This window comes from Astatotilapia calliptera, chromosome 17, assembly GCF_964374335.1.
Source record: "Astatotilapia calliptera chromosome 17, fAstCal68.1, whole genome shotgun sequence".
Taxonomy (NCBI): Eukaryota; Metazoa; Chordata; class Actinopteri; order Cichliformes; family Cichlidae; genus Astatotilapia; species Astatotilapia calliptera.
This window is the reverse complement of record NC_137438.1, coordinates 14,570,240-14,594,629: the sequence shown is the minus strand read 5'-3', so window position 1 is coordinate 14,594,629 and position 24,390 is coordinate 14,570,240. Positions and strand designations below refer to the sequence as shown.

The window sequence follows — 24,390 nt, the reverse complement described above, 5'->3', positions numbered from 1 at the left end:
TCCAGAATACAAACTTAGGAGTTATTTATTTTTGTATTTTTTAGATTGCAATGTTTCTGGAAATATTTCCTAATCTTAATTTACATTGAATTGGTTTAATTTTCTGTTTTACCAGGCTACAGGAGTGTACCTCTAAAGAACAGCTACAGTGAGGAGCTCGAGCTAGCGTCCCTTCTGGTTCACATAGAAATCGTCAATGCTAAGGTTTGGGCTACTTTATCTCTGCAACAAACAGGACATCTGAATAATAGTACTCTGCAGGCATGAGGCAAGATTTTTGGTTTCCATTTGTAGTTCAAAGATCTGTTGATGTGGAATCTACACACAGAACCCCTGACTTTCACCGCTGTGAGATACATAGCCACAAATAACATGGTATCAGCAAATAAAGTTCACTAAGCACAGTCATATTTGATGATTTCTGGATTTCCAGTTAGCAGCACTGCTGTTAGTTGAAGCTGAACACCACCATCTGAACGTGAAAATTCCAGCGTGAAATAACCTTTTTGACCACGTCTTCATCATTATTTCCACAAAACAAATATCACACAGCCTCTTTTTTCAACTAGGCACTAAAAGTCACAAATTCATGAATTGTTAAAAATGTTCAAAATTTATGATTCATTACAAATCCACATTTATCAAATCCCACTGTTAAGTATTACATTCTGAAATAAAGCTGTTGCATTCTCTATCCACCTTGTGGCTACAAGGAGGAAGACGATGAGAACTTGTACACATCCATCCAGCGGTTGCGAGATCGAACCTGCGAGCTGTCCAACCAGGTTTCTCTCCTGGAGAGGTCAGGCTCCGCAGACCTGAGCTATCAGCAAAGTCTGGAGGAGCTCCGAGCCGCTCAGGACCAGCTGAGTGAGCTGGTGGAGGCTCGCAACCGCAGGTTAGTCCCTTAGCAGTGGCTCCTGCAAGCTTTAATTTAACATCTCCAAATTACATCTGTATCTGCTACATCTGCTATCTGTCTGTCTTCCACTAATCTGTCACTGTTTTTCTTGCTGCTCTTTCAGGCTGATGGAGAAGAAGAGAAGGGAGAAGCTGAGACAACAGGTGATAGCAAAGCGCAGCTAATCCTCCCGTCCACCCGAGAGCGCTAAACTCCAACACAAACTGTGCCTCATAGGTTGTGTGGTGACAGCCTGAATAGAACAGGGCTCGGTTCCAGGAAGCATATTCAATAAACTGTTAGTCTGATAAACTCTTAGTTGATTAACTCTGATATCAGAAGCTCAAGGTTTTCAGTTTCAGAACTGCTCATAAGTGTTTTCTTTCTCTACTCACTTGCATGAGTAGAGAAAGGAAACACTCATCACTGAAGATCAGATACCACAATGCAACAGGGGAATATAGTGCAGAGTCTCAATTTTAATCAAATGAATGGAGGAATGTGAACATGTGCCAGTGCTGACTATGAAATTATTCGGGGGGGGGGGGGGGTACTCATTTTAATTTGCTTGGACCAGTCTGTTATCATTACAGACCTTACAAACTTTTATATGAAATTTAAAATTTTCTATCGTGTTCACAGTCCTTTACATGAGATGTGCATCCAAAACGGACCAAAAACGCATGAACTGGGAAATTACTGAAGCCGAATTCAATCCAGGCCCGATCCAGTATGAATCTGTGATTCTTGTCCATTTTTAATCTTTTCTGTTGTGCAAGTGGACTCCAACCTGAACATAGTTTTTGATCCATTGTGGAGCCTATCATAGGCTACCTGTGGGCAAATCTGGGTCTGAGTTGATCCAATGAGAAAGATTCAGGTGATTTTTTTAGTCGAAAACATCAGATTCAAATTCTGATTTTCAGACTCTCTACCATTCAGCCTGATGTTTGACTTTAATTTAATGAGTTAATGACTGAATATCAATCTGTGAACACATTTCAACATGAAATCTACAGAACACACCGCATTTTGCCTAAAAAGCCAATTTAAAATACATTTTTAGACTCTTAATGCCCTTTCAGCCTAATCTTCATTCAAATATTCATCTCCAACATCTGTGACTGATAGTATGACCGATAGCAACACGGGAAATGAAGTTCATTGACCAGTGTGTTGTCTGTCTAACGCTTCATACAGATCAATTTAACATAAACAGTAACTGCTACAGTGCTCTAAACTTGTTGATAGGCTGACAGTTACACAGCTGTCCACAGGGTCACAGAAGAGATGGATCTGAGTGAGGGTAAAAGCACTCAAATCTTAAAACAGCTAACTGAGGTCTAACTGGGATTTGTGTTTTTCTAAAAATGTAAATTTCCTTAAATGAATTACCTGTGCTATGCACTTTCATAGTGAATGAGGAGCTGAATCAGAGTATCAGTCAGCTGATTCAGCAGCAGCAGGACATTGAGTGGGTTTAGTTCTGTTTACCCAGTGACTGAGTTTAAGTTAACTCGCTTTCTGGAACAGAAAACCTGGCGTTTTCCTGATCTCAGGGTTAACAAAGAGTTGTTAGATAAACCTGCTTCCTGGAGTAGACTCTAGCAGGCTTTCTACAGCAGCCACATGCAATCCATTTAGAAGTGAAGAAAACATGTTCTTTGACGAGAAAATATCATATAGTATAGCAACGTTCTGTGCTGAGGGCAGAATGAAAAAAGTAAACACAAACATAAGTATCTCATGGACTGAAAAGACATAAAACTAAGCTATAAAAACAATCGTGGACTAAAGGCTGAAACATATTAATTGCAAACTGGTTTTTCTGTGACAGATTTCATGAAAAGTAGATCGCATAACAAAACTACAACGTGTTTCTAATACTTTTGGCAATAGTGTCCAATGAAATGGAATCTGGGGAAGTTTAAACCATTGGTGAGAAAAAGAAAGTGTTTGAAAATGAAATATTTATGAAAACAGACATTATTCATTATTTTGATGGACCTGGAAGTTATTTAAAAAGGAAAAAACAATCAGTACAATAACAAATAATGAAATTATTCTTTAATTATTATTTGCCATTATTATAAAGAGTCATTGTGGGAATCAGCAGTAAATACAGCTAGCACTTTTTCAAATGCAAACACAATATAAATTTCCATTTGACATTTTCAGATGAATGCTGTACAATTTAAACAATAATTTACCTACAAAGCTCCCCCTGAAATTTGCACTTACTTTGTTTCAGGCTTTACCAAGAAAAACAGGATAAAAAGGGAGACGAAAACTCAGGTTACACAAATGTGGGGAATGAAAAATTAAACTGTTCGTAATGGATGGAAAAAGGGGTTAGAGGGCACTTGTAGCAAAAAGGAAGTATCCTGTATGTGCCTTTGTTCTGGAGTGTAATTACTCTTGTATTTAAGAAAGAACAGGAGCTCTCTTTACAACTGGAATAATTTCCCTTTTAGGGAAAACGATCTACAGTCTAGAGGAACATGCTCATTTGGTTTTTGACCACTACCCATGAAATAGGGTTTAAAGGGATCTAAAGATGCAAGTCTGTTCCTCCTAATCAAGACCAAGTCCTCGGTTGATCACTTGAACTCTGCCTCCAGGTGGTGGGGGCTTCTGTCATAGACTTTCTTGTTCTGCCGGGGAGAGCACAAATTCTCACCAAACCACGTAGAGAAGTTTTTTTTTAATATTTCTTCAAAGGGCTCTAAATTTATCTATACTACCTTCAGAGAAGTGTGAGAACAGTGAGTGGGGGAGGAGACGAGAACGCTCCCCTGGGTGTCTGCATAGGGGCTCAGATGTGTTCGCTTCTACAGGGAAACACCCACAAATAAAGGGCTATCACTAAAAAAAAAAAAAACCAAGCAAAGAAAAAAACAACAACAAAAAAACCTAGTAAAGCATTCTTTTTACCTGCCAGCTCTGATTTCATGCCTTGTTTCTAAACCATCGATCAAGATCAGTTTCCATCATCTGACTTTAATCAACAGATGTGGCCCAACTGGTCCTGAATTTGCCAAAAGCAGCTTTGATTGGACCCTCTGCATGACTTTATATTTAACCACCCACCCCTGTAGCTACTTCATCTCCTCCCCTGTCTGATTTCTCATTGTATATAACTTCTTTTATTTATCAGACAGCTGTAGATCCTGTTTTAATAGATAAAAGAACGTGCTACAAGGATGCTAGCGGACTTCAGATTGAAGATACTATAACTTTATGTAGAAATTATTATTGTGTACCTGGAGCTCCCTTTAACTGTCCCCGTAGACACAAACCTCTCTTTCTCCCTACACTGCAGTTGCACTGGGTAGGGACTTCTATGCAAAGGTCATCGTTTTGGCCTATAGCCATTGTGTATTAGGCGGTTGACAAAAGTTGTGTTTTTCTCTCTGCACCTATGCTAACTGTCCAGTATTATTATTCTGCATTGCAAATCATGTGCAAGTTTCCATTTAATAAAGCTCTTTCATGTAATCGGCAGAGTGTCTTTTCATTTTAAAACAAAAATCCAGAAAAAGGAGTGATCACATTTTTATTGATATATATTTTTTTTTCTTCTTTTTTTTTCTTCTAATGATTAAAAAAAATTGCATCCAAACAAATTCTGTCCCCTAACGTGCGGCAACCAGCCGCTCTCCACCTAGCTCCCTCCTCAGGTATGGCTCCAGGGTGGGGCCCTGGTTAACCGTCTCAGGTAATTTCACCCCATGGCAGGAAAGGGACCGTCTAGTCCAGGGCTGCCCAATCCCAGTCCTCAAGAGCTACTATCCTGCAGCTTTTAGATGCATCCCTACTCCAACACAGCTGAATCAAATGGTTTGATTACCTCTTCAGCATGCCATCATGTTTGGCAAAGGCCTGATAACAAGCCATTCATTTGATTCGGGTGTGTGGGAACAAGGATGCATCTAAAAGCTGCAGGACGGTAGCTCTCGAGGACCGGGATTGGGCACCCCTGGTCTAGTCCAAGTCTGCTCTGTTGTATAAAAGCTAAACTTATACAATTATATATGTGTCAAGTAATTGATAAGCAACATTTTTCACTGAGTCATTATGTGAACCAAATTAAGAACTGTTTAAATGCTGCTATGCTGCTACCAGTTAAAGAAAATTCAAAGTTATGGGCTAGCACAATCCATTTCATTCCAAACTTCCCAAAATATTCTACTTTTGCACTTTGTCATAGTTGTCTGTAAAAAGATTTCCCACTTTATTTTAATGTTGTTTTATTAGTTATTATTTTTCCTCTGTACGGTGTTTATCCTTATTCCTATGTTGCATTTCTGAAGAATAGTTGTTGCCAAGCTTTTTATCCTTGATCGGCAAATGAAGTAGATTTCTATTCTGATTTTGTCAAAGCATTACATTACAAGCATTACAAAGAGCTTGTTCAACAGGTAGTCATATGATAAAAATATTTATTGACCCTTATTTATTTATTCGGAACATGCTGATATGTATGTGACTGGAGCCCCAGTGTAAATTAAATAAGAGCCTTATAAAAGGAATGGTGTCATTAATAACTGCAAAAACAGTTGCGTATTAAAACCACAAATTTCTAAAATATTGTGATCTATTTAAAAATACAAGTTAATATATAAATATTCTTGCTTGGGTTTTACATTACATTATTTTCTTTTAGACCAGTACATAGGTCTCTTTCTGGTCAAAGAATTACATATTAAACCTGCAGTCCCATTTCATTCTGTTGAAGTGGTCCACCAGTTAGTTATTCTTTAATTTGTTGTGGTAGAACAGTGGTTCCCAAAATGTCTGTGAAGGTTCTCAGTCATCCAGGTCATCGTAGTCAAAGGAGCTTGCAAAGAAAAGCGGTGGTTCCCAAACTTTTTTTCCTCCCCCCCCCGCGCGCGCACACTCACACTCACGCACAATCACATCCTCCAACCACACACACCCATATTTTGCTCCATTGCGGTTTATTTCACACCTCAAATATTTAGTAAACAGTTACGCAAATACAAGTAATTGCAATAAATTACAGGTAGTAAGGAAATAAACTACTAACTCTTTTACGCTACGTCCGCACCTACACGGGTATTTTTGAAAATGCAGCGGTTTCGTCCGCACGTAAACGGCGTTTTGAATCACAGAAAACTGAGATTTTAAAACTCCTTTTTTGCGTTTACGTGTGGAGGAGGAATACAGAGTTCGTCATGCAACGTCAAAGGTATGTGCCTTTTTTCACGTCACGCTGTGCGTCACGTTATTGTTTACATGAGATGAATTGCAGAATGGCAGATATTCAGATTTACAGGTTTTACACGCTTGCATATAAACACGCAGTTACTGTCTCTATTTAGAACGGCAGAGGCGTCACGGTGTAATTATTTTACATGTAGTTGTTTTTATTCTGTGTAATAATATTCAACATTGCTATCAATACATTTTTCAAAAAATGCTTCTCTGTGCAAAATGGGTTTAAAAACATAAACAGCTGTGGGATACTATTTGTCTGTTTAGACAGGGGGACCAAATCGTGGTAGGATGGCAGAATCAGCCTGATATTATTTGTATCCCACTGTAACTTTACTGTATAAAGAGCTAACATCTGAAAGGGAAGATATGCTTCACCATATTTTCTAGTCTTTGGCTTAGAATGAAGTTGGTTTGGAAACATTCAGCGATGCTTCATCTCCTGCTTTGCATTTGTGTGGCTCCCTGTGCTAGCAGTGTCCAAGCGTTGCCCCCGCCCCCCGCAATGGCTTTGGGCGGGCCCCACATTTTGGGAAAGTCTGTGCTAGAAAGTAATTTGGAAGAAGCAGTGTCTGTCTGGCAAAGCTCCTCGGACTGCAATAGTTTTAAATGGACAGCTCCAACATTTGAGTTCAACTGTTTCATGGAGATGATGACTTCTCTTCAACATGTGAACCCCACAGTGAGAGGGCTTAGAGACTCTCCGCAAACTATGCTTCAGAATCTGGCTGAACGAATCAGAAAAGAGATTTCACTGGTAAGTCCTGGCAATCAGCTCAAACGTATATATCCAAAATATCTTTCTTTTAAGTAAAAGTGTCCGTGGAATAAAGTAAATGCAATCTCTGTAGCAAACATCGGGAAAGACTAGCCTCTCTTCAAGTGGTAACGCAATGTGTGGTTTTTTTTTAAATTTATTTATTTTTAGAACATGTAGCCAAATGTGTAAATGAGAATGCATACATTTCCCTACTGGAGATGTAAATATAGGTAAGTTGACACTTGCCAAACTCCTTGATTTACACATAAAAGGTATTTACAGATCTGTCATAGCAAACAATCACAAAAATCACTTGTGACAAGACAGCTCTACTTGCTTACAGGATTTACAGTTATCTACACACTCTTAGATCTACTGAGGAGTGCTAAATTAAAGGAGTTAAAGTAACATACAGCATCTCAGTAAGGTGACAACATGCAACTACACTATGCGGCTGTGCCTTAGATGTTGAAGCAGGCCGTCTACTAATCAGAAGGTCTTACAAATTGAGAGTTACAGATTCCTGTTTAATTGTTTATTTTTTAATGGTTGTCACAGGGTTGTGAACAAATGTCTACATCTTCTCCACATACACAGCAGTAGTGTTACACCACCTTTAAAGGTGAAGTCAGTAATTTATTTTACACTATTAAATAGCCAAAAACCATAGTGTACTCTGAAATATATAGGAGGTTGGTGTGTAATTACGTCTTCCAACAAACATATAATTAATCTATTAAAAATACACATCAGTGAGTTTGCAGTTTGTGGAAGCAGCAATGTTGTCCCACTCTATTTGAATGCAGTGGTCGGGAAGGACTTCTTTCATCAGACTAATCACGTTTTATGTGGGCCAAATGTAAAATACCAAATGTAGAAGAGAAGAGAGTCCCCGTAGGCATTTGCATACTGTGAGGATACATTTTAATTCATGTCTGCTCCTCCATATTCAAGATATGAAGCATCACATCTATGTTCTGTTGTAGGAGAAAGATTCCAACAGACAAAAACTGGCTAAATAATAACAACAGCTGGTTAAAAACTAACACTATGTTAATGTTCCATCACACTTTCTCAATGATAAACAGTTTGGTTACATTCTTACGGTGGCCCCTAGAGACAAAGCACGTACAAACTCCAAAACACTTGCAAACTCCAAAACACTTGCAAACTCCAAAACACTTGCAAACTCCAAAACACTTGCAAACTCCAAAACACATGCAAACTCCAAAACACGTACAAACTCCAAAACACTTGCGAACTCCAAAACACATGCAAACTCCAAAACATGTACAAACTCCAAAACACTTGCAAACTCCAAAACACTTGCAAAATCCAAAACACGTACAAACTCCAAAACACTTGCAAACTCCAAAACACGTACAAACTCCAAAACACTTGCAAACTCCAAAACACGTACAAACTCCAAAACACTTGCAAACTCCAAAACACTTGCAAACTCCAAAACACTTGCAAACTCCAAAACACTTGCAAACTCCAAAACACTTGCAAACTTGTTACGGATTCAAATATTGGGGATGGACACAAGAGGAAAAACCACAATAACAACACTGGTCCGGCCGGGTTGAGTCAAACAATGATTTTAATGATCACACGCGTGGGAGATGGACACCGTACGCAGACAGCATCAGATCTCAAAATGGTGGAGCATTGATCAAACTCTTAGGCTACGTTCACACTGCAGGCGAAAGCGCATCAAATCCGATTTTTTTGACCCTATGCGACCCATATCCGATCATGCTATGACAGTGTGAACGGCGCAAATCCGATATTTTCAAATCCGATCTGGGTCACTTTCGTATGTGGTACTGAATCCGATACATATCCGATGTTTTAGAAAGCGACTGCTGTTTGAACGGTCAAGTCGCATTAAATCCGCCTTTTACGTCACCGACACAAGACTGAAGCCAATTATCAGCGCCAGAGAAGACATCGCGAACGCTTCCTGGCCATCCAGTGTGGATGTCAGTGAAACTGTTGGGAAGACAACGTAAACATTTTATTTGTACTGTATAATCTGCAGATTCTGACAGAAATCTACAGCTATCCTTTGAAGCACCGCTCCTCTCTTAAACGGCAATAAGGATCATTATTAGGTTATTTACATTATTATGTAAATAACAAAATAACTTAAAGCAAAAATTGGGAAACGTGAAGACCGAAGTCTTTATATTAAGGGCCATCAGTCAAACAATACTGTTGCTCTGGGTCTAAACAGAGCGCGTTGTGTGTGACATATTCTTTTGCGCATGCGGGCCGCTTTGAGCGTTCACACTAGAGAGCGTTTGCTGTCGCATTTTATTTGTAGTGTGAACGAGGAGACAAAAAAATCGGATTTGATCAAAAAATCGGAATTGAGCATTAAGACCTGCAGTGTGAACGTAGCCTTATAGCCTCTAGTGGCCCCCACCTTATCATAAAAGCCTAAACATTCACATGCTTTCTCTCACACAGTGCCTAAGCTACGACCTTGGCTCCCTGTTTATCTGCTCCTGCTGAGATGGGGCAGAAAACTCCAGTATGTTCTGTTCTCTTCTAATCAGACAAATAAGGCGATGACTTTCTGCGAACAGTATTTCTTATAACTCAGCAGTATAATGCATCATAAAACAATATCATTCATTCACAATAAATCAGCAATCTAATGTAATGCAAATCAGTTTAACAAATGCAATAGTTATCACCTTCTTCTAATTCAGGAGAATAATGCAAACTAAAACTACATAATAATTCACAATCTTTAATTAGGGGTATAACATGGCATAAAATAATATTATAATCTCACAAACTCCAAAACACGTACAAACTCCAAAACACTTGCAAAATCCAAAACACTTGCAAACTCCAAAACACGTACAAACTCCAAAACACTTGCAAAATCCAAAACACTTGCAAACTCCAAAACACGTACAAACTCCAAAACACTTGCAAACTCCAAAACACTTGCAAACTCCAAAACACGTACAAACTCCAAAACACTTGCAAACTCCAAAACACTTGCAAACTCCAAAACACTTGCAAACTCCAAAACACGTACAAACTCCAAAACACTTGCAAAATCCAAAACACTTGCAAACTCCAAAACACATGCAAATTCCAAAACACAACGGAAGTGCTCCAGGACGCTAGGGGCAGTGTTGAGCTCGATTTGCAAATTAAACAGCAAGTTTGTCTGTATGCGACGGTCTAGTCTCCGTCGCGCTTCCCAGGTTGCCTAGCAACCATGATACTAACCGCTGGAAATGTGTCATACAACTTTGCTTGACAGAAATGAAGGAGAACATATTTTGTTCATTTGTTTGTTTGTTTCTACAAGAGCTTTGTGTGATTTGATAAGTATCTGAGGCTGAGACCACAGGACAGTAAAACATGATTTTTGGGCTTCATTTCTGTACTGAACAGTTATTTCAAGATTAGTTAGTAAATAACAATTAGCTAATGTTGTTCATGAGACTAAAGTCATATCACTTTGGTAATGTAAATATAATATGCCCAATATTATTATAGTTATTATATTAATCATTATTAGCTATTACAGCAGTGAACATGAACTCTGTGTCAAATACTGAGCCTCAGTACAGATTCAAGTTGCAGTTATTTATATGTCTTATCACCTTAAATCTTCACTCAAAGACAAGTATCTTTGACAGTGCATATATAGGTGTATCATATATATGAGACAAATGTTGTTCCTTCAGTTATTCCTTCAGTGAGTGCAATGCCTCACAGATGATGTGCAGCAGTGGGTCCCTCAGTCTGTCATCACTCTGGACACTTGCAGTTGTCACACATGGAAATCAAATGTGTGATAAGCTGCAGGATTCAAACACAAGTGTAACTTATAAATACATGTTCATACTTTTATTACACAACACAGAGAGAAAGAAACAGAGAGAGAGTGCAGCACAGACAGACAGGTGACAGTCTCAGGTGTATACACTGCTACAAAACAGCACAAAAGAAGGAGGATTTAGTATTTGTGTTATTACGAAACAAGAAGAGTTCCCAGATGGTTCAGTGGACACATGTGTGACTCCTGTGATTAAAGCATCTTTCTTTCAGCTTAACGAGTGAACCGTCAGCTCGTTCAAACACACGTTAAAGTCCGTTTGGCTCAACACCACCGAACAGAGGCAGCAATATAACATAGCTAACATTAACATCCATGCTACGGAGGGGGACAGTAGTGGCGTGGCACTTTCAAAACACGTCTTTCAGCCTTCCGCACTGAGAAGCAACATTTCCAGCTTACTTAGTTTTTCTAAGTTAAGACAACTCAAATAAATTGAGTTGATCAGCGTTTTTGCATAAAAAGTACTGGTAACTTACTTAAATTGAGTTCTAATAACAAATTGTTAAAAATTGAGTTCAACCTACTTAATATTTTTAATTAAACACAATATCAGTCCCTGATTCTTCAAGTCTGATTAACTGAGTGTCTTTGGGCAAGATATTAAACCCATATTTGCCCCTGATATATGTAAGCATATTCACAGAGCACACACACAACAGGTTTGCAGCAATTTCAAACATAGCGGAGCTGCTTGGATAAAATCTTTGAGGAATGAAGAGCTAGCAAAGTTGAAGTCTCAGTGAAAGAGTTAAACCAAAAGCGTTAAATATGACAGAAATGGCTCACTTCAGAAAGGAACTTCAGGGGTTACTTAAGGGTTAAAGAGTTAAGAAAATTTGAAGATGAGGAACACACTTCTGTGGTCCACTGCCATTTTGATTAAAAATCTAAATATTTTAACCAGGCTGGTTTTCATTAAATCAAAGAAACTTTCAGCTGTAATAAACATTCAAACTGCTTCTTCATTTATGAGTTAATTGTTTTAACTGAGTTGTTTCTCTAAAACTGTTAGCTAACTTGGGAGCTGAGAACCTCAGAAATGTTGCGAGAAATGAGAAAATCTGTTTCGGGTCTAGAGAATTGAGTCCTAAACATGTGTTGTCCTGCAGGGGGCGCAGAAACCCTTCAAGAAGGTGATTGATGTTAGCTCAGGTGATCCCCACAGAGTTGATTTACAACATGTTTCATTTCTTCGACAGGTTAGTGTTCATTAATTGTGTTGTGTAACTTTTTGTGTTGTGTAAGCATTCCTGTCAAACTTGTGTATCTGTCATATAAGTTGTGATTTTTTAAGTGTAATCTTATTTATCCATTTTATTTTCATGTGCTTTATTTATGTCCATTACTTTCTGCAGTGGATGTAATGTATAGTGATTATTGTTAATTCCTGCATTTTATATTACTCTTGCACCATACATATCCTATATTTGTAACCATGTTGTCTTCTTAATGTGTTAAAAACACTTTCCTTGTTCAAAAAGTCTTGTCTACAAACTCCTCTCTGAATCTGGCCTACTTCCTCAGGTCTTGGCAGTGTGTATATACCCTCAGCTGCTGGAAGACAAATGTTTTCCTCTGGATGTCAAGATAAGAGCTCAGAAACTCCTGGAGGCCTGTGACGGAGCAAGTGTGGGTGAGGGTTAAAAAATTTGCATGTACAAACTGAATTTTAAACTTGAGAGTCTGGGATTTTAACTCACATGTATATTGAAATATACTTAAATAATTATAATTTGATAGGTTCATACACTGCATCCTCTGGTCTTCGTCATGTGAGGCAAAGCATCGCTGAGTTCATCACAAAAAGAGATGGAGTTCCTTCATATGCCCAAAACATCTTTATTTCTGCTGGCTCTCAAAGGGCTATAATGGTATGACTATGAACACTATTCGTACTATTTCTAGTTACACAAATGCTACATGTATCTACTCTGGTCGAAAGAATCCACGCTTCATACTGATGTCCACAATTCTTTTATTCCTCTCACAATCATGGAGCACCGTGAAAACTAGAAACAAGTAAACTAATATCAACAGCACATATGACATTCATCTCAGCCACCTATTCCTATAAGTCGCAGGGCAGTGGATCAGTCCCAGCCTATACCAAACGACTCACGAACCGGTCCGATGCCCGGGGGGTTGGGGACCGCTGCACTACATAATTAAACATGTCTAACATCAAGGGAGGCCACACAATAAAACACATTTTAAGCAAGATGCAATGTCCAACTTTATCAGCCACTTTATCTTTTTTAAAATGCTTTGAAAGGACACAATAGCATAAAAACAGACAGCTGGAAAGTGCAGTTATCTGAGTGAACACACCTATCACTCAGACCACACACCCACAAATCTTTAGGGTTTACCATCGCTCAAAAAACTAAAATTGGATAGTTATTTCATTTAAAGAGTCTAAGTTGTAATTTGAACTAAACAATTTGATGTTTCTATAGTGAACATAGTTGAAACATATACAATCTGCATCAAATTCATCAGCATAACACTTGCTAAATTTATTCTTGTTGAGATGACATAATGCAAGCTAGCAAGACTGGTTAGTTGCCTGGACTAGCAATATCACAAAATCATTACAAACCACAGGAAAATCACTAGGGTCACAAGAGGCAGGAAATTATACACACACCACGTGTATGCTATTGCTATTTATTGTTCATAAATGACTTTTTATCAGCATTAAGTGCTTTTGCTGGACTAATGTAATTTGCGTGGCTTGGATCAACTCAATTAAATTAAGCTGGACTCAACTGCAGTAAATAAGTTGATTCATCATTAATTAATAAGCCAACTCAAGTACATTAAGTTGGAATAACAGACCTGCATAATGCTGAAATAAAGCAATTTGATGACGTGGAAATCCTTTCCATGACTTTTTTATGTATCTTCTGCTATAGCAAACTGTAGTAGTTGTTTAGCTTTCACATTTTATCTTTGCACTTAACTGAAAAATAATATGATTTGTATTAATAATAATGTCCAGTCTTTACACATTGTAAAAACCTCAACCAAAATAACCAAAATATTCTCAAACAACAGCTTAAACATTTTTACTTCTACATGTAACATATTTTTAGAATCTTTGAAACAAGCAGGTGTATTGTATTAATTTAGCCTTTAAACATAGTTTATTGAGTTAGTTGTAAAGAAAAGCTTAAATGTGTGAGTGATCTCTCATTGTTGCAAAGGGAGTTGCAAGGGGAAACAGTTTTACTTTGTTTTCTGCTTCAAACATTTATTTTATTTCATTTATTCCTGATTTTTTAATAACCTGTAGCAAAAAGTGACAGAAAAGATTGCTCTCCCTAAAGGAAAAAAATATAGCTTTTTCGATTATTGTTATAAGATTGCTGTGAAACTGCTGGCCAGTGGTGAGGGGAATACTCGGACAGGCGTGCTGATACCTGGGCCCTGCCCACACATGCTGTACAATGTGCTGGAGGAGGCTGGGGTAGTCTTGGTACCGTACCAGCTGACAGAGGAGAGAGGGTGGGCTGTAGACCTGGACAACATGCATCAAGCTTTAAAGGCTGCTCGGGGGTACTGTGAGCCCAGAGCCATTTACATCAGCAACCCGGGAAATCCCACAGGTAAGTAAAACACAGTAGCTAAGTGAAATGAGAATCTGAATCAGCACACCTTATTAATCCCGAAGGAAATTATGTGGTTACAGTTGCTGGACAGCAACTGACTGAAATAAATTCAATAATACAATATATTAAAAAGTTACAAAATATTAGAAATAGCTCTAATATATACAAATAGCTCAATTATAAATATCCAGAATATTAAAGAGGTTAAATATATATGACTGACATTTTACTTTAGACTGTAATCTGTAAAACTTTGCTATTTGTTATTTTCACTGTAGAGGATGTGCCAAATGGTGTAACTATTGCACTGTACTGTACATTAGATGGAGATACAGTCTTCTTTCATCACTGTTTATATTACCTTTGTCTTTCTAGGCCATGTGCAGGACAGGAAGTCAATAGAGGAAGTGATTCAGTTCGCAGCAGCTGAGAGAGTCCTACTGTTAGCTGATGAGGTGACCATGAGCTGTCTTTTCAGATTGGCTTTTTATTATGCATTTGTCAGGTTTTCTTTATCTATCAGTTTCTTTCCTCTGCACTCCAGGTGTACCAGGACAGCGTGTATGGGAAGGACAGAGAGTTTATTTCCTATAAGAAAGTCCTGTTTGAAATGGATATAGAGCTTGCAGAAACAGTGCAGCTGATCTCCTTCCACTCTTTATCCAGTACCTGCATTAGAGAGTGAGTTCTGTCTCTTATGTTTGTCAACAACAATTTCCAACAGGATCCTAGACAAAAGTTCTGGTGGATGGCCGCATGGACAGTGGTGGCATTGGAGTTCAACTGGAAGCCGGAGGCGCAAAAATGTAGTTTTTTTTAAAGATATTTGTAATAATATCATTTTAGGCCTCAGTCAATTTTCTATACTTTATAATTGAGATATTGCCAGTCCAGCGATGCTCCACTGTGGACCGGCGGAGGTGATGGGACCAGCAGGTGCAGAAACCTCCGGCTCGGGTGGAGGCCTCCAGACTTGTGCAGAAAAAATTGCATCTGTATGGCTTGATGAGCAAAAGGCATGGCTAAGGTCTGTCCATGCAAAGAAAAGGGTGCTCAACTCCTTCTAGCCAATGTCTCCAACATCATTGTCTATTGTTTTTTGGGAAAGAGACAGCGAGAGAAAAAGGCATATGGGTGCATTTTACCTGAGATGGATGTGGCTTAATGGGGATGGAGGCTGAACCGAAGAGTGTGTCAAAGGCTTCTTGAGTGGAGGCATCCACTGAAAAGGAATTTTGGGAGATGTTAGGTTAGTGAGTGTTTGGGCTATTTGGCTGAAGTTGCAAATGAATCAATTGTAGCAAATGCTAGGAAACACCGGAGTTGGTTCCAGCCTGGTTCCAGCCAGAACAGGCCATTCTACCACTACTTGCACCACAGCAAGTCTGCTGGGTCTGCTTTGGCTCTATCTATATCTGACACACTCTGCTATACAAGCTTGTCATTAGTACACGGAGATCTGCCTGGCCTGAGAGCCTCCGCCAGTCCCACCTGAGGCTCTCCCCAATCTACAGCCTTAATTCATGTTCAAACCATTTGCCTTTTATCTATTAAAAATGCCGCTGCGCTCTGCTTGTATGTCAGTTTTGTTTATGGCCGTTCTACATGTACTAGATGCCCCAGCTCCGTGTCATTTCAAAACATGTATCTCTGTGACTTTGTGTCCTCTTTGAGAGTTTGTGTTGTATTATGTTCAAATGTGAAGAAAAAAAAAGTATCTCTCAAAGAAGAAAGCTTTAAAGAAGAAGTTCTGGAAGTTTAAAAACTATGCACCTTAACTTCTGTCAAAAAGTTCACCCAACTCGAATATGCGCAAAAATTTTTTCTTCATCCTATGGTTGAACTTTATGAGGTGCCGTAAGGGACATTATTACTGAAACGCTCTCACACACACAACTGAAACGCTCTCACACACACTACTGAAACGCTCTCACACACACTACTGAAACGCTCTCACACACACTACTGAAACGCTCTCACACACACTACTGAAACGCTCTCACACACACTACTGAAATTTTAGCTCTCACACACACTACTGAAACGCTCTCACACACACTACTGAAATTTTAGCTCTCACACACACTACTGAAACGCTCTCACACACACTACTGAAACGCTCTCACACACACTACTGAAATTTTAGCTCTCACACACACAACTGAAACGCTCTTACACACACTACTGAAACGCTCTCACACACACTACTGAAACGCTCTCACACACACTACTGAAATTTTAGCTCTCACACACACTACTGAAACGCTCTCACACACACAACTGAAACGCTCTCACACACACTACTGAAATTTTAGCTCTCACACACACAACTGAAACGCTCTCACACACACTACTGAAATTTTAGCTCTCACACACACAACTGAAACGCTCTCACACACACTACTGAAACGCTCTCACACACACTACTGAAACGCTCTCACACACACTACTGAAACGCTCTCACACACACTACTGAAATTTTAGCTCTCACACACACAACTGAAACGCTCTCACACACACTACTGAAACGCTCTCACACACACAACTGAAAAACCAAGTCATTTCAGTTGAACAGGAAGGCATTTCAGTTGAACAGGAAGGCATTTCAGTTGAACAGGAAGGTGTTTCAGTTGAACAGGAAGGCGTTTCAGTTGAACAGGAAGGCATTTCAGTTAAACAGGAAGGCATTTCAGTTGAACAGGAAGGCATTTCAGTTAAACAGGAAGGCATTTCAGTTAAACAGGAAGTTAATTCTTGACAAGGAAACTGAAGGAAAAAGTGTTAGATTTCAAACAAACCACTACACAGATGTCTACTCAGCAACCTGTTAGTTAGGGGTGGGTTTTTATAATCGATTTATTGATTAAAATCAATTCTGGCTTGGATAACGTGAAATCGATTCATTAAAATCCTGAATCGATTTTTTAATATAAATTTATTTTGCCCGAAATGCCAGAATCTCTGGTGAAACCTCACAAAATTTCAACAACCACCAAAAAGCTAAGACAGTAAATCAGAGCAGGTACACGGCTTCTGCACAAAGACGTAAACACACAGCGCGGACCCGCGGATCAGAATCAGTGAGATGTCGCCTTTCTCACCCGACAGCACGGACACGGTCGGGGCTGAAAGCCGACAGCTCGCTGACTCTGATCTGTCGGCAGGTCGCGCTTTGTTTTCACGCCGTTTTTGCGCCGATTCTAAAGCTGTTAGTTTTATCTCTCTCCAAACAATATTGACTGAACCAGCAGCAAAAGAAGATCCAAACTGCGCTTCACATAAACATCGTCATGAATTCCCTCACTGTTTTGCTTCCACCACGATAAAATCGCACGTCATGCACAGCCCTCTCTCTCTCTTTCTCTCTCTCTGTACTTCAAGAACAGTTTTCCGTTTAAAAATCTGTTTTCTGCATTATTCGCTTGCTTGTTATGCACAAGTCTACTGTTGTTTACAGCGCAGTCGGCCGCTGTTTGTTTGTTTTTTTCATTTTACATACTTCCGAAAAGAAAACCTAATTTCTGCTGTTCAATACTGAATAAATTTAAACTTTTTAAAATTATGCAAAATGCAAAACGTTAGCCGTGTCTCTAATAAAACCGCTGTAACGTCAGAGGTAACGTTCATATGTTGATTAATGGTTTTCTTTCGTTTTTGATGTACTGCAGAATATTTTTTTATAAAATCCCAGGCCAGGAAAACCACCTTCATGTTTTTATGTGTTTTATCTTCAGCTACTTTGACACAAAGGCATCTGCTGTGATGCTCACACCTTTGATAAAGTCTTGCGTGTGTCAGCTTCCTTTTTTAAATACAAAAATATGTAAATGTACTGATCTGAATTATAATATTTCTGACTGTCAAAATTCCCCATAATCAAATCGAATTGAATTGAATTGAATCGAATCGTGGAACAAATCGATTCTGGACCTTAGTGAGACAGCTGCATTACTTAACAATATATTAGCCTCAGCATAAGTCAAAATTTAGAATAGCGGGAGACGTGCATTATCCTGGTTATTTTTTTGGCATATGTGCTTTTTGTCTTTTTTAGCAAAGAAATATATCTTAAAATCATCAATAAAACCAGGGAGAGAAGGCTTAGCGTTCCTCCATTTAGCACAATGGATATGATATTTACTCAAAAGTATGATGATGTTAATAATGTCTGAGACATCCAATGCTAGATGATCCATATAAAAAAATTATGATGTAATTCAAACAGTGGCACATCATTAATATTTAGGGAAATCCAATTTTTTAAGTTGCACCAAATACATTGTGTGATAGGGCATAGAAAAAAAAAGATGTTCTAGGGTTTCATTTTCATCAGTACAAAAAGAACACTGATCCACCTCAAAGCCAAATCTCTTTTTTTAGAAATTCTGCCACAGTATTAGTTTTGTTTAAAGTGTGTTTCTTTAACTTTAGGTAGAATAGGCTATTTCATAAATTTTTAGTATGCTTTATCCAGTGTATATGAAATAACTAAATTAGAACCATGCCATGTAACCATTCTGTTGTAACTATGAAATATTTTGTCTTTGAAGAAACTATTAACAAATTTCTTATTGCATTTTTATCAAACAGCTGACATTGCCCTAGCAATAAATTTGGGAGCACTGATGAGAAATTATTGTATATCATAAAAATTTTAATCAAATGAAGCAGAGGCAGTGGGACCAGTTCACAAAATTTGTTATATTCTCTTTGAGAACAGTTTAGACAATATTTTTCTGAAAAGTCTGTGTAACTTAGAATGACACCGTTATCATCCAACAAATCTGTTATGAATATAATATTTTTGTTCAAACCAGTCACTCTTGAAAATTGATTTTTGATTAAGTGTTATTACCCTATTATTTCATAAGGTTGAATTATGAGGAGAAGTTGTGGGTAAATCTCATTTTCCCAAAAATGCAACGTCTGTTTTATAAAGTTTGATATCTTTATGGGGATTTTATTTGCCGCAAAATCACATTTCAAAATAAAGTCTAATCCTGTATACTATTTTATTAAACAAGAATCATGGGATGTGGAGCTAAGTAGAGTCTGGCTGTGACAGACAAGATTTTAACCATTTAATTCTAAGGGTGCCAACCATAAATTCCAATTCTGGAGTTTTGATACCACCTTTATTGTATCCCTTCACAAGCTGAGATCTTTCTATGTAATGGGTTTTATTCCTCCACAAAAATTCGAACACATTTCTATTTATGGTTTTCATGGTATTTATCGTTTTTTTATTTTTATATCATTTACGTGGCGCAAAAAAGGTTGGGGACTGCTGTACTAGCAGGTTGCTGAGTAGACATCCTTGTAGTGTTTTGAAATATACCACTTTTTCCATCAGTTTCCTTGTCAGGAAACAACTTCCTGTTCAGCGGAAATGCCTCTGGTTTCAGTGGTGTGTGTGAGAGCGTTTCAGTAGTGTGTGTGAGAGCGTTTCAGTTGTGTGTGTGAGAGCTAAAATTTCAGTAGTGTGTGTGAGAGCGTTTCAGTAGTGTGTGTGAGAGCGTTTCAGTTGTGTGTGTGAGAGCGTTTCAGTAGTGTGTGTGAGAGCGTTTCAGTTGTATGTGTGAGAGCGTTTCAGTAGTGTGTGTGAGAGCGTTTCAGTTGTATGTGTGAGAGCGTTTCAGTTGTGTGTGTGAGAGCGTTTCAGTTGTGTGTGTGAGAGCTAAAATTTCAGTAGTGTGTGTGAGAGCTAAAATTTCAGTAGTGTGTGTGAGAGCGTTTCAGTAGTGTGTGTGAGAGCGTTTCAGTAGTGTGTGTGAGAGCGTTTCAGTAGTGTGTGTGAGAGCTAAAATTTCAGTAGTGTGTGTGAGAGCGTTTCAGTAGTGTGTGTGAGAGCGTTTCAGTAGTGTGTGTGAGAGCGTTTCAGTAGTGTGTGTGAGAGCTAAAATTTCAGTAGTGTGTGAGAGCGTTTCAGTAGTGTGTGTGAGAGCGTTTCAGTAATAATGTCCCTTACGGCACCTCATAGAACTTAGTGCAACTGTGGGCTTCTTTTTTATTGGTTGCACAAATTTACATAACAACGCGCAGCAGTCAAAGTTAAACTGGTTTGAACTTTGACCACGGGATGTGTCAGTACCTTTTGCTGATATGCTTGCGCTGCACTTTGCTTGACGCAGCAGTAAACCATTATTCTGCACCACAAGCAATAGAAATGAATGTGTTTCTGTGCGCAGCACTGTATGCGCCGTATCCTTTGTGAAAAGGGCTTTAGGCTTCTATAGCATAGCTTGTTTATGCAACCACATACTGATCATTAGAATTAATGTAGGCTAAATACACTTTGAAATATACTTTCAAGCTTCACTTTTCATGCCTTCTTATACCATACATGCATTTAAATGAATAGTTTAGACATTTCTCAAATTTTAAATGCATTATATTGATAAATTAATTAAGATAATCTGTGTCTGCATCTTAGGTGTGGTCTGAGGGCTGGATACATGGAGGTAGTTAATATGGATCCAGAGGTGATTTATTATTTTGATAACACATTGTGTTGTGATATCAGTACTCCAGTCACAGGACAGCTTGGTTTGGATCTTATGGTCAATCCGCCACAATCTGGAGACCCATCGTATCACACATACATGCAGGTGAGGAAACAGCAAAAGCCAACAGTTGTCCTCTGTTACACTCTTACTTTTAATTACTGGTTGTTCTGTTCACAAAGGAGACCTTCTTCATCCTGGCTACTCTGTCCCATAATGCTCAATGGGTTCAGGAGCTCCTAAATAAACTGCCAGGGGTAAGGTGTCAGCCAGTGTTTGGAGGAATCTATGTTTTTCCTCGCCTGCACTTACCATGTGGGATTAAGGAGCAGGCCAAGGTGGGAAATGTTCCAACAATCTTCCATCTTTCTTTCTCCATCAGTCTATTATCAATGTTAATGGAATACCAAGTCTAACCACTAAGTTTAGCCATTACAAATGAATGCCAAACCATTATCCTTACTTGAACCTGATTCCATCTTTATTCCTTACATGGCTTAACCTTGAAAACAGACTATTGAGGGATTGTGAAAAAAATGTGAATATTAAAAAAAAAAAACATCATTCTGATGGTACAAAAGTTGAAAGCCATACTGTCCTATATGCACTTCTGTTTTCAGTTATTGGGGCTGAAAGCTGATGTTCTGTACTGTCAGAAATTACTGGAAGAGGAGGGTGTATTAGCTGGTGCAGGTGAACATGGGGAAATGACTGACAGCTTCCATTTGAGGTAAAGTATATGAAATCATAAAACCTTTTGAGGTTTGTACTGCATGTTGTATTGCTTCAAAAAGTTGACTCTTGTTTGTGGTGCTCTCCCGCAGATTATGCATCCTTGTTCCTCATTACACCCTGGTAGAGGTCCTAGCTCGCCTCACCTCCTTTCACTGCCGTCTAATGGGTGGCACTGTGACCCCAACAGAAGTGTAAAGAAAGAGAAGCAAGAAGTCAGCTTATAGTGCCCTGTGGAGGAGGGTGGCCTAAACTAAGTGTAAACTTGAGATTGGTCAGATTTATGTGAAGTATCTCAAGAGGATAATTCAAATAACTGTCTGTATAACTAAAATAATATTTTTTTTAGAAAGATTTCAGTGTCATTCTGCAATAGTAACATCTGCTTTGCAACAGTTCATAGGCTATATTGAAGTTTTGACATGATGCTCATGATTCTCAGTAGTGAGCGTCTTCTTCTTCTTCTTCTTTCAGCTGCTCCCTTTTTGTGTGCCACAGTAAATCATTGATGTCCATCTCATTCTTTCCTGGTCTCATTCACACGCAAAACCTTCCTTTTCTCCATCATATCAGCTTTACAAATCAGAGCACTTTATTTAGAAGTTAGAGTGTTAGCCAGCACTCTGTCAGCTTACAACACTAGAGTCAGTCATTATTAACCTGGGCCACGAACAAAGTGGTACAGAAATTTCATTCTTTATGATCTTCATGATACAACCCACACCATTTATCTGGGCTTGTATAAAAAATTTGAATAAAGCATAGGTGGATGATATCCAACAACAAATAAAACAGATTTTTTGGTTTTCCAGTTAATGTGAACAAAGCTAAGACTGACGCTTTTAGATGAATTATAACTGTCTAGGTCTTATCGTTGATTCATATGTGTTGTGGAAATCTTAAATAAATTGAGGTGCATGGAAACATGTTGTCTCTATGTGCTTTATTTATCTTGAAAAGGAATGTAATCGTTGAATGTTTAAACACACACATGAACACGTGGTATATCTGAAAGATTACATGGACAGAATGGAGCTTAATTAACCTTGTGTTGTGGATGGATCTCAGATGTTGTCTTGACTGAAGTCTGGTCCATTTTCAGCGTCTGTTTTACTATATGATTGCATTTGTCTCTGCCTATCAGGGATTCCCACATTAACTTTTACTGAAAAAAGTTTATTTTCTCATCCTTCTAACACTCATCCTCCATCTTTGCTCTTCTAATGTGTTTACCTTATCTTAACCATAGCTCGGTAGGTAGGCAACAATTAGCATACGATTAATGTCATGTTTTGTGTGCAAGCAGGATATTGGATTCAAATGCAGGACTCGCAGGACACAGAGGAATGAACTAAAGGAAGCAGCTTTTATTTCGCTGTACATAACTTACTACAAATACAAAAAGAAAACTTGAAACTAAAAAACTCAAACTAAAACACTACAAAATAAATGAGGAACTGACAACTAGGAATTAAGTGGGAATGCGGAGGGAAGAAACACAGTATAGTGAAGGTACAACATAACAGCTAACAGGAAGGAACACGGGACTTAAATACACAAGCAGGACAATGAGAGGATGGAAACAGGTGGTAAGATAGCTGGGATGAATCAGACCTAATGAGACAAGGGGAAGCAAAACCAGACACACTGAGCACTAGGGATGGGTATCGTTTAGGTTTTATCCAATACCAGTACCAAACCGGTACTTTTGAAATGGTGCCGGTGCTTAAACGGTGCTCGAACTGGTGCTCGAACCGGTGCTTAAAGAATGGAGAACACACACTTTGTCCAAAAACCTCTTATGTTTAGCTGGTTTTTTTTGTAAAAAGATAACAATGTTAGCCTTTTCTGCAGCTATAGGGCATATATGGTATCACTCTTGGCTGGAAAAAGTGCTTAATCAATGGAAAAAAACCACCAATTTTGTCTAAAAACCTCTCATGTTTAGCTGTTTCCCACTTTTCTTTGGTCATTTTAGGCTTTTTGGCCAGGGTGAAGGGAGTATCTGCCATCAAACAAGAAGAAAGCTGCAAAGTTAACATAATTCATAGAGCGACAATAGATATAATTACAGGAAATACTCCCAGATTAAAATATACTCAGTTTTTTAAAAAGGCATGACAATATCTGCTTGTACTAACTCTTTAAAACGTTATTACACCAAGGAATAATAAAAGATCTTATTTTGCTGTATGATTATACTTTTGAACTTAAGGCCCATTATGTCAGTCAGTAACAAGCAGTTAGTTTTATATTTAAACTCCAGACTGTGCTGCTTGTCACAAGGTTAAAACATTTCTTTTGTTTTTAAAGTAGGAAAAGTCTTAAACGAACAAGTTCAAGTTCTAAGAATAGTAGACTTCTCTGGTAAACATTTAAAAGCGAACAAAATGAACAGACTGCAGAAAAACTACAAAGGATTCCGATTCAAACATATGCTGATATCCAAGTATGTAAAATTCATTTTTAAGCTTTATTTATACAAAAAGTGTCACAGTTGAAAAAGTCATATGGACAATTTCAGATATTAAAGGCAGTTTAACAATTAAGGCACAAAAACTTCAGATATAATCAGATAACACTATTGCGTTACCACTGGCAAACTGTGATTAGCCTGGAGTGTACCAGTCAGCAGCAACTTTGAAGGAAAGAGTATATTTCTTCCGTATTAGTTTCTCCTCATTTGCTCTTTTCTAAATCTGAATTTAAAAGGTGCTGAATAATCTGACACCGTCTTCTCTTAAAGACCAGACTCATCAGGAGGCGGGTAT

At 38.4% G+C, this 24,390-nt stretch overlaps 2 protein-coding genes across 2 annotated transcripts in view; both read left to right on the top strand.

Annotated features, from left to right (window-relative positions):
- LOC113009003 (1-phosphatidylinositol 4,5-bisphosphate phosphodiesterase gamma-1-like) overlaps window positions 1-4,399 on the top strand; it is a 43,939-nt gene extending 39,540 nt beyond the window's left edge. The window contains exons 30-32 of the mRNA XM_026147019.2: window positions 116-204; window positions 714-898; window positions 1,026-4,399. Coding sequence (XP_026002804.2) covers window positions 116-204; window positions 714-898; window positions 1,026-1,086 — 335 coding nt within the window. The 3' untranslated portion in view covers window positions 1,087-4,399. The remainder of the gene's footprint in view (window positions 1-115; window positions 205-713; window positions 899-1,025) is intronic.
- Window positions 4,400-6,188: 1,789 nt separating this feature from the next.
- On the top strand, window positions 6,189-22,545 carry LOC113009009 (alanine aminotransferase 1-like). Its single transcript, XM_026147028.2, has 11 exons — window positions 6,189-6,896; window positions 11,883-11,972; window positions 12,298-12,406; window positions 12,514-12,644; window positions 14,138-14,381; window positions 14,760-14,839; window positions 14,929-15,065; window positions 20,818-20,992; window positions 21,070-21,225; window positions 21,508-21,617; window positions 21,712-22,545. Exons 1-11 carry the CDS (start codon window positions 6,543-6,545, stop codon window positions 21,815-21,817), a joined length of 1,692 nt encoding a protein of 563 aa, XP_026002813.2. The 5' UTR covers window positions 6,189-6,542; the 3' UTR covers window positions 21,818-22,545.
- The last annotated feature ends 1,845 nt before the right edge of the window (window positions 22,546-24,390 follow it).